At 45.2% G+C, this 12,506-nt stretch overlaps 1 protein-coding gene across 3 annotated transcripts in view; it reads left to right on the top strand.

The window, feature by feature from the left end:
• Positions 1-12,506, top strand: part of ube3d (ubiquitin protein ligase E3D) — a 206,234-nt gene that overhangs the window by 29,706 nt on the left and 164,022 nt on the right. For all 3 annotated transcript variants that reach the window (XM_078542447.1, XM_078542448.1, XM_078542446.1), the window contains exons 6-7: positions 235-313; positions 1,941-2,049. In XM_078542447.1, the coding sequence (XP_078398573.1) occupies positions 235-313; positions 1,941-2,049 (188 nt within the window). The remainder of the gene's footprint in view (positions 1-234; positions 314-1,940; positions 2,050-12,506) is intronic.

Consider the following 12,506-nt stretch of genomic DNA (forward strand, 5'->3'; position numbering starts at 1 on the left):
AATTATCTGAAAAGAAAAAATACACCGGGCTACGGGGAAAAGGTGGGGGGGAGTGGGACAGCTGAATTATTCTTGCAGAGAGCTGGCACAGGCATGATGGGCCGAATGGCCTCCTTCTGTGCTGTAATCATTCTATGATTCTAGTTTGTCAGGATTTTTTAAGGGATGTGTAAAACATAGGTTTATGAACATATTCCATTACATTGCAGATGTTTGTGATTTATTTTCTTACAGATACCGTTAAATTTTATGTCACCGAGGTGCTGGTCCAGCCTCTGGCAAGCAAGGCTTTGAAAAGGCAGATATGTGAAAGGTACTGTTCCCTCACATTGATATTTCCAACATGTATCTATGATTTGAATTGAATTCGTCCATATCTCAGGACATTACTTACAGTCACTGACCTTGGAACCCTTGTCAGGCCCTTCCACCCTCTGACTTAAAGTGGGGTGGGAGTGCAGGATTTGCCTCTACCGGGAAACTGGGGCGGGGCCTCTCTCGCAACTAAGAACGCCCGGCCACCCTGTTTTCCGTCATGATGGGCTGCATTAAATCCAGCCCATTGTGTGAAGTATTTTGAGACATGACTAGAGGTTGGCGGTTTGGAAGGTGCTGTCAGCGGAGGCTTGGCAAGTTGCTGCAGTGCATCGCATCAATGCATATTAAGTGTTGTTGGAATTGCATTCCTCCAGACAAGTGGAGAGTATTCAATCACACTCTTGACTTGTGCCTTGTAGATGGTGGAAAGGCTTTAGGCAGTTAGGAGGTGAGTCACTCGACACAGAATCCCCAGTCTCTGACCTGCTCTTGTAGTCACAGTATTTATATGACTGGTCCAGTTGATCCAGTGACAAGCTATCTAGTTAGCCCAAAGCAACCACCACAACCAGAAGCTATCGAGCCACTGGAAATAACCATCCATCACCAGCACTATGCCATTGATGGCCTGCAGTGACCAGCAGCGGATATGAGGGGTATCTGGTTCCTTCTGGTTAACGTGACAGTGATCATCATTGGGAAAGCTGGTAGGAATGAGAAAAGCAGGAGAAGGATCAGGAGCATGAAAAGAATAGTCAGTGGACGTGCTGGTAAGGAGGAAATACAGGCAGTGGCATATTCAACAGAAGACAGCAAATATATGTATTGTAAAAAGTAATTTATTATGTGAAGCCCTTTGAGGCATTTTGCGGTATTAAGGTACAAACTAAATGCAAGCGTATTATCCTCGTATGGAATATTTTTAATGTTACTAATAGATCCTCTGGAAGTCTCTCATAGTAAGTCAGAGGACACATAGTCTGTTGTCTTTGTGTTGCTGTCTCATTATTATTTGTTTCACTAGGCCTTTCCCTTGTCATGTGCTCTTTTGTGCGTTTTGTATTTCTTTTTTGTCTTGAGTGGGAAGTGATAAGTGAGATCAGTTGACATGAGACCTGAAGGGATTTTCTGCTCTATCTTCACATTCTTTACCCCTTCATTCTGCTGCAGCTCCCTACTCCCATTCTGCTCTCTCTTGCCCTTCTCACGTCATGTGCTCTTCTTTCTATGGCAATTTTGGGGCGATGTAGTGGGGTCTAGGACTGTGATTCCTGGAAGAGTTTGAAGGCTGGCAGTATGGCGGAAATGGGACCAGGGCTAACAAAATGGTGGGCAGGTCTGGGTGATTTGTGCCACTGCACCACTTGTCATTCAGAGGACTGAAAGCTGAATCAGTATTTTGATTAGAAGTAATATAATCTGGCATTTCAGTTTTACCCATTAAAAGTAACAGACGCTTTGGTCAAATAATGTACTGGCTGTCTTGGCCCACAAAGATGGTGAGGTATTGGAGAGATTTTGGCATCTGTAGAATCATACCCTCACATAAATTGGCATCTTCCGGAAAGGAGGGGAAAAGAAAGAGTTCACTGATTAAAAGGTCATTTTGAATTTTTTTTTAGATCTTTGTTTGTGGAGACCGTGTTTGCTGGCCGACTGAAGGAGTTGTCATCCGCTCAGAGTACCTTTAGATTCTGTATTCAAGGGTGTGATGGAAAAACCTATATTTTGGTAAGAAGCCTTTTTTCAGGGTTTTTACATAATGAGGCGAGGTATAAGTGATAACAGTTCTTAAATGTTTGTGAAATGCCTGGAGATGATCATACGTTAGTATGAAGTTACAAATGGATTTCACTGAAGACAGGCGATAGATTGCCTTTCAAATCTCGCCTCTAGGTGGCAGAGTTTGAACAGGTATTCAAAAGCATCAGAGGTTTTCGTAAACAATTTTTCATAGCCCTATATTGTCTTTGAAAAACACTGCCTCTAAAGTGATACAGCAAGCAATTTTTGACTGTCACTTTGGATGCGTGGTGGTAAAATGTTGCTCTTTCAAGGCAGTTTGGTGTACTTTGAATAATACTCTGATCCTGTTTGTAGGAAAGTGCCATATAATGTGCCTGGCATTCAAACATAATTTATTATTAGAATAATAGTTAAACTGTTTGGGTATATTTTAAGTAACCTATCAGTTACAGTCTTCTTAATATGAGCAATAATTGTGATTACCGCAATCTTTCGAATGTGTGGGTTTTGTATTTTGTATTTATTCCGCATTGCAACTTGCATGCTTTAAAAGGGTCTCTTTGAGGGGGAAGTAAAATAAATGCACCCTATTATAGAGCGAATGCTGAATCCAAACACATCCTTTTAAAGCGCAATGATGCAAGTGCTCACTTTCTACCAAGATAATATTTAGAAATTGTTACTCTGTGAATTCTTTGAATTCTTGCTAATGTAAATGAAATTATAGAACATCTGGATATGATTGGAAACTTATTATTTTCATAGTTGAAATAATCTCGCTGCTCTCACAAAGCTGAAATTGAATGGATAATATGTAATATAGCAGATGAAAGATAATGTTAGCTGTGAGCATTCAAAATTATCAGGGGTTTTGATGAAATGAATGAGGAAACCTTATTTTCACTGGTTGGTGAGCCTGTAGCTGGAGGGAATAAATTTACAATCATTACCAAGAGAATGCAGCAAGAGGTTAGGAATTTTTTTAATGCAGATAGAGAATGCCCTACCAGAAACAGTGATGGAAACCAAATTCATAATTGCTTTAGCAGGGAAATGGATAAATATTTGAAAAATAAAAATTGACAAGGTTATGGAGAAGGGACGTAGGTGTGAGGTTAAGTGGGAGATTCATTCAGACAGCCAGTATAGTTTGAATTGAATGGACTGCTTCTGTGCTGTAACATTGGAGGAACGCTTCTGAGTTGAGTACCTGAAGGGGGTGATGGTGGTGATAGGGACAATAGTTGGAGATCCATCTTTCAAGTGGGTTGGGTTGAGTCCGTGACACATATATTGGGCATGATCTGTAAAAGAGACTGATGCGATGAACAGGATTTCCTTTACTCAGTCTGTGATTTCTTAAATTCATATTTTCTGCGTGCTACTAATTGATCTTTCAGTGTTACTTGTTAAAGAGGGCAGGAGACTTGGATCAGGCATCACAGAAAGGCTGAGTTAATTGGAACCCAAAACATTCAAGAGAAAGCAATACATGGCAAGAGGCAAGAAGCTAAAAATAAAAGCCATTTTTTTCAAGAAGGCTGTGTGCTACTGTTGGCTTCGCCTCTGATTGGTCTGTGGTATCACATGAATAGCATGTTCAGAATGTCACAGACTCACTACAAAGTTAGCGATACACTGATTCGAAAGTGTTAATAATATACATCCAAATTGTACCTGTGTGAATATTGAACAGTACACTTCAGGGTAAAGAATGTTATAGAATTCACAAGAGTTTTTTAGGAATGGGGAAAGGTTTTTAGGCCCTTCACCACTGTTGATTGATCAGTTTCAGCTTCCCACCTTCTCACCGCAAAGCTTTACTCTATAAACACACTAATTGCCTCCTAGATCCATTAGCACGATTCACCTCAGTGGCCAATTTTGGTAAATGGTCTAACATCTCTAACTATTTGGGTGGAAAGTTTCCACCTGATTTGACTTCATTTTCTATTTTTTTTTAAATTTCACCCCCTTATATTTGAAGCTCTTACCTGAGTGAACAATTTGCCAGGACTGTCTTTTCGAACTTTTCATCTTCATTTTCCATAAGCACAGTTTAATATTTAATTGGGATTGGTGTTGTTCATGCTTCACCGTGGTTGATTCCATGCTGACCAAAACTTTCGTTTTACTAAAGTTATTTGCTCCCGCTGATAATGGTGATTTTGTACATCGCTTCCTCTTGTTGTTGTAAGCACTTTATAAGCTCTGAATGGATCAGCGATGTATACACTTGGGCTAATCCCGACCTACTGGGTATTTTGTATCATTCTACCCAGGCATTTCATAATTGTAAAAACTTTGGCACAATGGGAGCAGGCTATTCACTGATAACGTGTACTTCTGCCTGAAGGATATTATTCCTGGAAAAAAAAATGATGTAAATAATTCCTGGGATGGTCTTTCTGTAACAGAAATATTTGCCGGTAAAGTTTCCTTATGCTGGCCCCAGTTGACTGCAGAATATCTGTAGAAAAATAATATTGTAAAAAGAAGTCAGCAGCATTTCAAAGGCATAGTGGCATAACGAGTGTAGGAAGGATCACATAAGTGCAAACCAGGGTCCTACGGCTTTGAGTTGTTGCAATTTTGTGAATCAATGGCAAAATATGTTTTACTAATGACATTTGTTGCTGTTAATGCACAGATTAGCTAGCAAGTTCAGGGAATTAAACGATACCCCATAGGTTGCGAATCTCCAAAACTGGGTCCAGAATAAAGAAATTTTACTGGAACTGTACACAGAGATAACTTTATCAATTACAGAAACATTGGTCTAGCTTTAGCCTCATAGTGAGTTCTGTGTGGGTTTGGGTGGTGAAGGGAGTAGTGTGCAGGGGGACTGTTGTGAGGTTAGCAAGCCCAGAAGAACTGATTCCCTGAATGCCCTGCAGGATTTATCTGGACGTGGGTTTATTGGGTTGTTTGGTAGCTTACTGGGCATGGGGGGATGTTTTCTGGCCCACAAGCAGAGCTGTAAAGGTATTGACCTCATGGATTCAGCCCTCTTGCCTCCTTTAAGCTGCTAAGTTTACTAAACCTTGAGAAACCCAGCTGCCTGTGGTTAAAAATAGAATGACTGTTAAAATGAAGGCATGCAGCCTTATCATAATATTTAAATGACCAAACCACTTCTCACGAATTACACGCTTGCCCCTTATCCTGGAGGTGGGAGGGGTCGTGATGGGTTTGGTTCCTCTTCCAGATTTTTTTGCATTTTGGCTTCTGACATGACCTGCTTTTGAGAGCTGAGGCTTATCCCATCATTCCTGGAATTGTTGACATGGCTTTTTTTTCCCTTGGAATAGTATCCCTTTGACAGAATTGCTTAACCTCAGTGTGAAGCCTGGACTCATTATGCCAATATTTTTCGAACTCTGAAACGCTTGGGTGGAATGATGCGAAATACCTAACAGGCCAGGATTAGCCTGTGGCTGTACACCACAGATTCAACCAGTGCTGGTAAAAAGTGTACAATAATAATGCAGACATGTATGGGAAGCAGTGTACAAACATCATTGACATTAGGGTCTTAACACTGGCTGTGCTATTAGGATAAACATCAAGGGGAAGAAGCTAGGCACTTGCCCCATTAAAAAAATGAGGAAAAATCATTGGGCAAGTCACTGTGTTACTCAGTCCCCTCGTGAATATATTGTGATGTCCGTCCAGCCCTCATTATTTTGATCTGGAAATGTTCTGAGTTCTGAGGTTGAAGGAGATGTGCACCAATGGTTTAGGTAAATCAGCGACAACAGCGATTTACAATGTCAGCTTGTCACATTGTAGAATTTAATGCAATAAATTCAGCTCCTATATCCATTGCAGTTTAATCTGTCAATTTCAACACCAACACAAACTGTGGAGCTGAACAAGCTTGCCTTGCCAAACCTAGAATTTGATTTAAGGATGCATATCTTCTTACACCAGCACATCATATGTATCATTTTTCTTAGTTTCTGTAACATCAACAACTTAGCAATAAATTACATTTTTGCACAGATTTATAAATAAAATTCACATTCTCAGAACTTTTTATTTTAACGGCATAGACTATCTAATTGTAATGCTAAATAGAGAAGCGAGAATAAACTAAACAGTGCAACTATTGCTGAAAAACTGAAGCTTGTGGTTTTGGAGTAAATTGGCTCTGTTGTGTACACTAGTGGATCTCCCCTGGAATTGCTCACATTAAGCTGGTTGTTGGACAGTCCGGTGGGAAGAAGCTTGAAGTGTGGGAGCGCACCGCTGGGAAAGAGGAAAATTTGAAGGAGATTGGGGAGGACAGGGGTGGTCCTGGGCTGCTGAGTCCAGGGTGACATAGGTTTGGATGCCCAGCATTGGGCGCATTATTGAGATTGGCCCGGGCTTTGCAACGACAATGATGGTGAAGCTGTCAGTGTTGGTCATCGTTACACCTTTGAAACTGACAGCGACTTCGGGGGCCCGATTTTCAAATGCTGGTAAGGGTGGGAACTGGGTGTGGGCGTGATTTTAAAAATTGCAGCCCTGGAAGGTGTCTCTAGGTGAGCTGGTTGGATTTATTAACGACAACCTGGAGGCTTTTTGGGTTTCTTTTTTTTTTACCTGTTGCTAGCTCACAAGTGACCAGATTAATATTGGACTTACATTCACGCCGGTGGAATTTAAACTTCATTCCACATTATTCCCTGTCAGCGTTTTTTCTTTCCAGCAGGGTTTGATCCACAGCGTGAGGTGAGATCTGGGAGTGGAGTGGGGCTATTAAGGCTGAGCCTTGGGTAGCACATTGGTTAACTCCTGCACAAGGAAGGTTTCACTCGACACTGATTTGCTACTTGCAAACTTGGATGTGAGGATGCAGCACACTTGTCAACATAAAATGTGGATGGTTGGCATATGTGGCTATGGAATGTTTTGCATTGCCTTGCTTCAGTTAATTCCAGCTGAAAGCGCTCTTGAGCATCTGCGTGTTGGTATATTTAAAGGATTTAGGCTGAGGCCACAGTTTCTTGTCTAGGCCAGATTATCAAGATTCTTGAAAGAGAATTCACACCAGAAACCCTAACCAAAAATAGAGAGAGCTGCAGACATACAGAGCTGGTAAATCAGCATCGGTGGAGAGAGTTGAAGTTTTGGGTTCGTATCCTTCGTCACTCGCTCCGCCTGTCTGACTGTACGGACAAGTTTGCAGAAAGTATTAAAAGCTACCGGAGATCTTTACAAACTGCTCGATGGTGTTCACTGTAACTGATGCTTTGAGCTTTTTTGAACGTCAAATCCTGAAATACCAGCTCCAAAGGTGAGAAGCTACCCTTTAAGTCAGGCTATTCTGATACAAGTTCACAGACCTGATACATTAACACTGTTTCTCTCACCATAGATGCTGCCAGACCTGCTGAGTATTTCCAGCATTTTCTGTTTTTATTTTGAGTCAGGAGTTGTCTGGATAAATAAATTAGTTCTGGCATCGTTTGGCACAACTAAAACAAGTCTGCACTGAGCTTTAGGTAAGGGTTCACTTAGAATTGCATTTACCTGCACACCCCAACTGCACCCCCCCACCTCCCAACAGAGAACAGGTTCATCCATGGAGGCTGTATGTTCTTCTTCAAAGCTTGATACCAGCTGTGATCAGTCCCCATGCTGATGAAAACTCTAAGCTAATTATATCAGTCTGACTGCAGTTTGATGATTGTCCTCCCAACATGATATGGCACTATTGGACTTTGCTGTTTGACTCTCCTCCAAGGATCGTAACCTTGTCGTGGTGAGGGGGTTGGGGGGGTGGTGGCGCTTATGTGATCCACGGAGCTTCATCGTCTGGAGGCTAGAACTCCTGATAGGGTCTCCCTTGGTGAACAGGTCCAAGGTGAGGTCCCAGACAAAGAGCAATTCACCAAAGACCCCCATGATGGTTCTAGAAATAACCCAGGGAACCTCGCCTGGAACAGGGATACCAGGGCCCACTCCTGGAGCCAGGCCTGGGGGTGCTGTTGCCGGTGAGCGCCTGGTGGCCGGGCCACCCGCGTAACCCAGCCGGGCTCAGCCCGAAATGGCTCCGTGGATCCGCCTTGTAGGTCCACCACCTGCAAGGCGAAGGGTGGGGGTGGGATGTGATGCCAGTGAGTGAGATTAGGACAGATCAAGATGGACTAGACCTTGGTGATGGAAACTAGCTCTTCGGACCCGGAATGTCACCTCACTGGTGGGGAAGGAACCAGAGCTGGTGAAGCACTGACTAGATATAGTTGGTCTCACCTTCACACATAGCGTTGGCTTTGGAACCAAACTTCTCGATCAAGGGTGATCTGTCTCCTACTCCGGAGTGGCCCCCTGTGAGAGGCCCTGGGCGAGTGTGGCGATACTCAAATGCCCCCGACTGGGTGCCACACAGTTGGAGTTTGTCCCAGTGGATGAGGAGAATCGCCTCAATGAGGCTTTGGGCCTCAGAGAGGAAAGCTTTGACTGTTGTTTGTGTTTATGTGCCTAACAGTAGCACGGAGTACTTGGCCTTCTGAGAGATGGTGGATTGGTGCTCGATAGGGTGCCATCTACTGACTCTGTAGTCTTATTGGGGGACTTCAATGCTCATGTGGGGAACAATGGGGATACCTGGAGAGGGGTGATTGGGAGGAAAGGCCTCCCTGATCTGAACCCGAGTGGTGACTTGTTACTGGACTTCTGTGCTTGTCATGGATAGTCCATACGAACACCATGTTCGAACACAAGGATGTTCATAAGTGTACCTGGTACCAGAGCACCTTGGGTTGAAGGTCAATGATCGACTTTATAGTTATGTCATGGGACCTAAAAGCTGTATGTTCTGGACACTTGGGTCTGTCAACTGATCACTATTTGGTGGTGAATTGGATTCTGCGTGTGGGAAGTAGGCCGGAGAGTCATGGGAGGCCCAAACATGCTGTGAGGGTCGCCTGGGAGTGTCTGGTGGATGTTCGTGTGCGAAATGGTTTCAGCTCCCAGCTCTGGAAGAATTTCTCTTGTATCCTGGGTGATGTCAAGGACATTGAGTCCGAATGGACCATGTTCAAGACCTCAATTGTTGAGGTGGCTGTGAAAAACTGTGTCTTGAACGTGTCGGCACCTGTCATGGGGGCAACCCTAGGACCCTGGTGACACCAGTGGTGAAGGAGGCTGTCCCATCAAAGAAGGAGGCTTTCTGGGTAATGCTTGTGGATAGGCCTCCTGATTGGTTGAGAGGTACCGGCAGGCCAGGAGGGCTACAGCAGCAGTGGTTGCTGAAGTGAAAGCTTAGGCTTGGGAGGAGTTTGGAGTGTCCATGGAGACTGACTATTGGACGGCATCAAAGTTGTTCTGGCAAACCATTTGGCGCATTAGGAGGGGTCGGCGGGATGTCGCCCAAGCTGTTCTCAGCAAGGGCGGGGAAACACTGACCACAGCTGGGGAGATCGCCGAGAGGTGGAAGGAACACTTTGAGGAACTCCTCAACCCGGTGGACATGCCCTTCTTACAGGTGGCAGCGCTGGAACCCTCCGGTGAGATCGGATCTATCGCTGTTGCTGAGGTTGCTGCAGTGGTCAAGGGCCTCCATAGCAGTAAGGCACCAGGGATGGACGAGATTTGTCCAGAGATGTTGAAGGTGATGGGCAATGTTGAGGTGTCATGGTTAACGCATTTCTTCAATGTTGCGTGGAAGTTGGGGACATTACCGCTGGATTGGCAAACTGGGGTGGTGATCCCCATAAAGAGGACCAGAGGGTGTGTTCCAATTATAAGAGGGATCACACTCCTCAGCCTCTCCGGGAAAGCCTAGGCCAGAATTCCTGAGAGGAGACTTTGTCTGTTTGTCGAACCTGAGATTCAGGAGGAACAGTACGGATTCCACCCTGGCTGTGGAACAGTGGACCAGCTCTTCACCCACTCACAAATTTTTGAGGGTTCATGGGAGTTTGCTAATACAGTCTACCTCTGTTTTGCAGACCTGGAGAAGGCGCATGACCGCATTCCTCGGGATATTTTGTGGCAGATGCTGCAGGAATATGAGGTGCCGGTGCTGCTTCTGCGTACTATCAGGTCCCTCTCTTTGCGGAGCGAGAGTTATGCCCGCATTCTCGGCATTAAGTCAAATTCGTTCAAGGTGGGTATTGGACTCAGCCAAGGACGCGTCCTGTCTCCACTCCTGTTCATGATTTTCATGAACAGGATGCCAAGGCACGGAGACTGTCCAGTTTGGGGGCTTGAGGGTGGAATCCCTGCTGTTTGCAGATGATGCTGTGCTTCTTGCCTCCGCTGACCGTGATCTCCAGCGCGCACTCGAACGTTTCGCTGCCGAGTGTGACGCGGCTGGGATGCGAATCAACACCTCCAAATCTGAGGTCATGACTCTCTCCTGGAAAAGAGTGGGTTGCTCTCCCCATGTGAGGGGGGGGAGCAGCTTCCTTTAGTGGAGGAGTTCAAGCATCTTGAGATCTTGTTCGGCCGGGGGAGTGTGACATTGACCAGTGGTTCAGTGCGGTGGCTGCAGTTCTGTGGGCATTCTACCGGACCATGGTGGCGAAGGTTTTAGGACAAAGCTCTCGGTTTACCAGTCGATCTACGTCCCCACCCTCACCTTTGGGCATGAACTGTGAGTAATGACTGAAGGGATATGATTGCGGGCACAAGCGGCGGAAATAAGGTTTCTCCGCAGGGTTGCTGGGCGTACTCTCTGGGACAGGGTGAGGAGTTTGGCAATCCGGGAGAGCCTCGGAACAGTGTCGCAGCTCCCTCGGATCGAGAGGGGCCAGTTGAGGTGGATCGGGCATCTGATAAGGATGCCTCCCGGTAGGCTCCTGCTGGAACTGTACCGGGCATGGCCCACTGGGCGGAGACCTCGAGACCAACCCAGGACATGCTGGATCTCTCTGCTGGCCTGGGAACGCTTGGGAATCCTCCAGGAGGAGCTGGAATCTGTGGCTGAGGAAAGGGAAGTCTGGTCGGGCCTGTTCAGCTTATTGCCACCTCAACACCACCCTCACCAGGAAGAAGTGGTGTGAAAATTGATGGATGGATGTTTGATCTCTTCTCTTGGTGGCAGCCAGCACTGACTAAAATATAATAACACTGGCACTAGTATCAGTGACATTGGCCTGGATTTTCATCCTCAAGGCAGGTAGGAGGAGTTTGGAAAATCCCTGGCTTGGCCCGCCCACCTCAGGAGAAAATGCCTACAAAGTTGGGAAGGCAGGCTCGGGCAGCCGACCTGAGAAGAAGTGCAGAGTCAGCCATGGGCTGGTGGGTCCAGAGGCGGGCTGTTTAAAAGCTTGTCCCAGTTAAAATAAAAACAGCCCTCACCCTCCAAACACTCCCCATGCCCTGTGCATACCACCTCATGTCCGCTACCCACCCTCTATGGCCCCTCGTGTCCACTATGCCAACCCCTCCCTTCCACCCAGCCCCTCATTGCCCCTTATGCCAATTTATGTAACTATGCCCGTTGACCTACTGAACACTTTCTAGAATCAATGAAACCCATCGCGTACAGTTGGATGTGTTTAAAAAAAGCTTTGAAAACAAGTAATCCATTCATAACTTTCTGGTGTGTTTGAAAGAAAAGTCTTCACTGCAAGCTGATAGAGGCATCAATCATTCAGGTCCTTTTAAAATATCAAAACCAGGAACCACAAACTCTTGAAACCACTTCACTTGTTTAAACAAACATTGTGAAATTGACAACAGAAATAGAGAGCCTGAGCTGTCAATCAAACAATGTTTCCTCTGGCGAGCAGCTGTTTCAACAAACTTAATGGTTGTCTGGGCCCTCAAGTAAGCTTTATTATGTATGCTTGGTGGAGAGCCCAGACAACCATTACTCTTTTTGGAACAGCTGCTCCCCAGTGGAAACAGTGTTTGCTTGACAGCTCAGGCTCTCTGATCTCTGCTGTCAATTTCACAATCTTTGTTTACACAAGTTAAATGGCTTCAAGAGTTTGTGCTTTTTGATACTTTAAAGGGCTTGGATGATTGAATGATACTTTTATTAGCTTGCAGTGAAAACTTTTTTTCAAACATATGAGAAAGTTGTGAATGGATTACTTTTTCTGAAAGTTTTTTAACACATAAAACTATATAGCATAGCGTTCATTGACTCTAGAATGTGCACAGTGGGCCATGGGGCATAGAAATGCCGTGGTTTGTTATGAGGGGCCACAAGGGGTGGGTGTAAGGACCGAGCTTGGTATAGGGGGCATGTAGTGCCAAAGGGGGAGGGTGGAAAGGCAGAGCTTAGCTTAGGGGGCATGAGGAGGACTTTTGAACTTACTTATTTAAAGGTCCTTCGTGCAGACTATGGTTCACGACTCCTCTGAGAGGCCATGAACCATGACTCATTGAAAACCTGGCCCGACTTTATGAAAATTGTGGGGGAGTATGACACGCCTTTCTCCGCAATGGAGCTGGCCAGGTCGGGAGTGCTGGGTGTGGGCTTTTTACTGGAACCA

The sequence above is a fragment of the Cetorhinus maximus genome, chromosome 5, assembly GCF_964194155.1.
Source record: "Cetorhinus maximus chromosome 5, sCetMax3.hap1.1, whole genome shotgun sequence".
NCBI classification, from domain to species: Eukaryota; Metazoa; Chordata; class Chondrichthyes; order Lamniformes; family Cetorhinidae; genus Cetorhinus; species Cetorhinus maximus.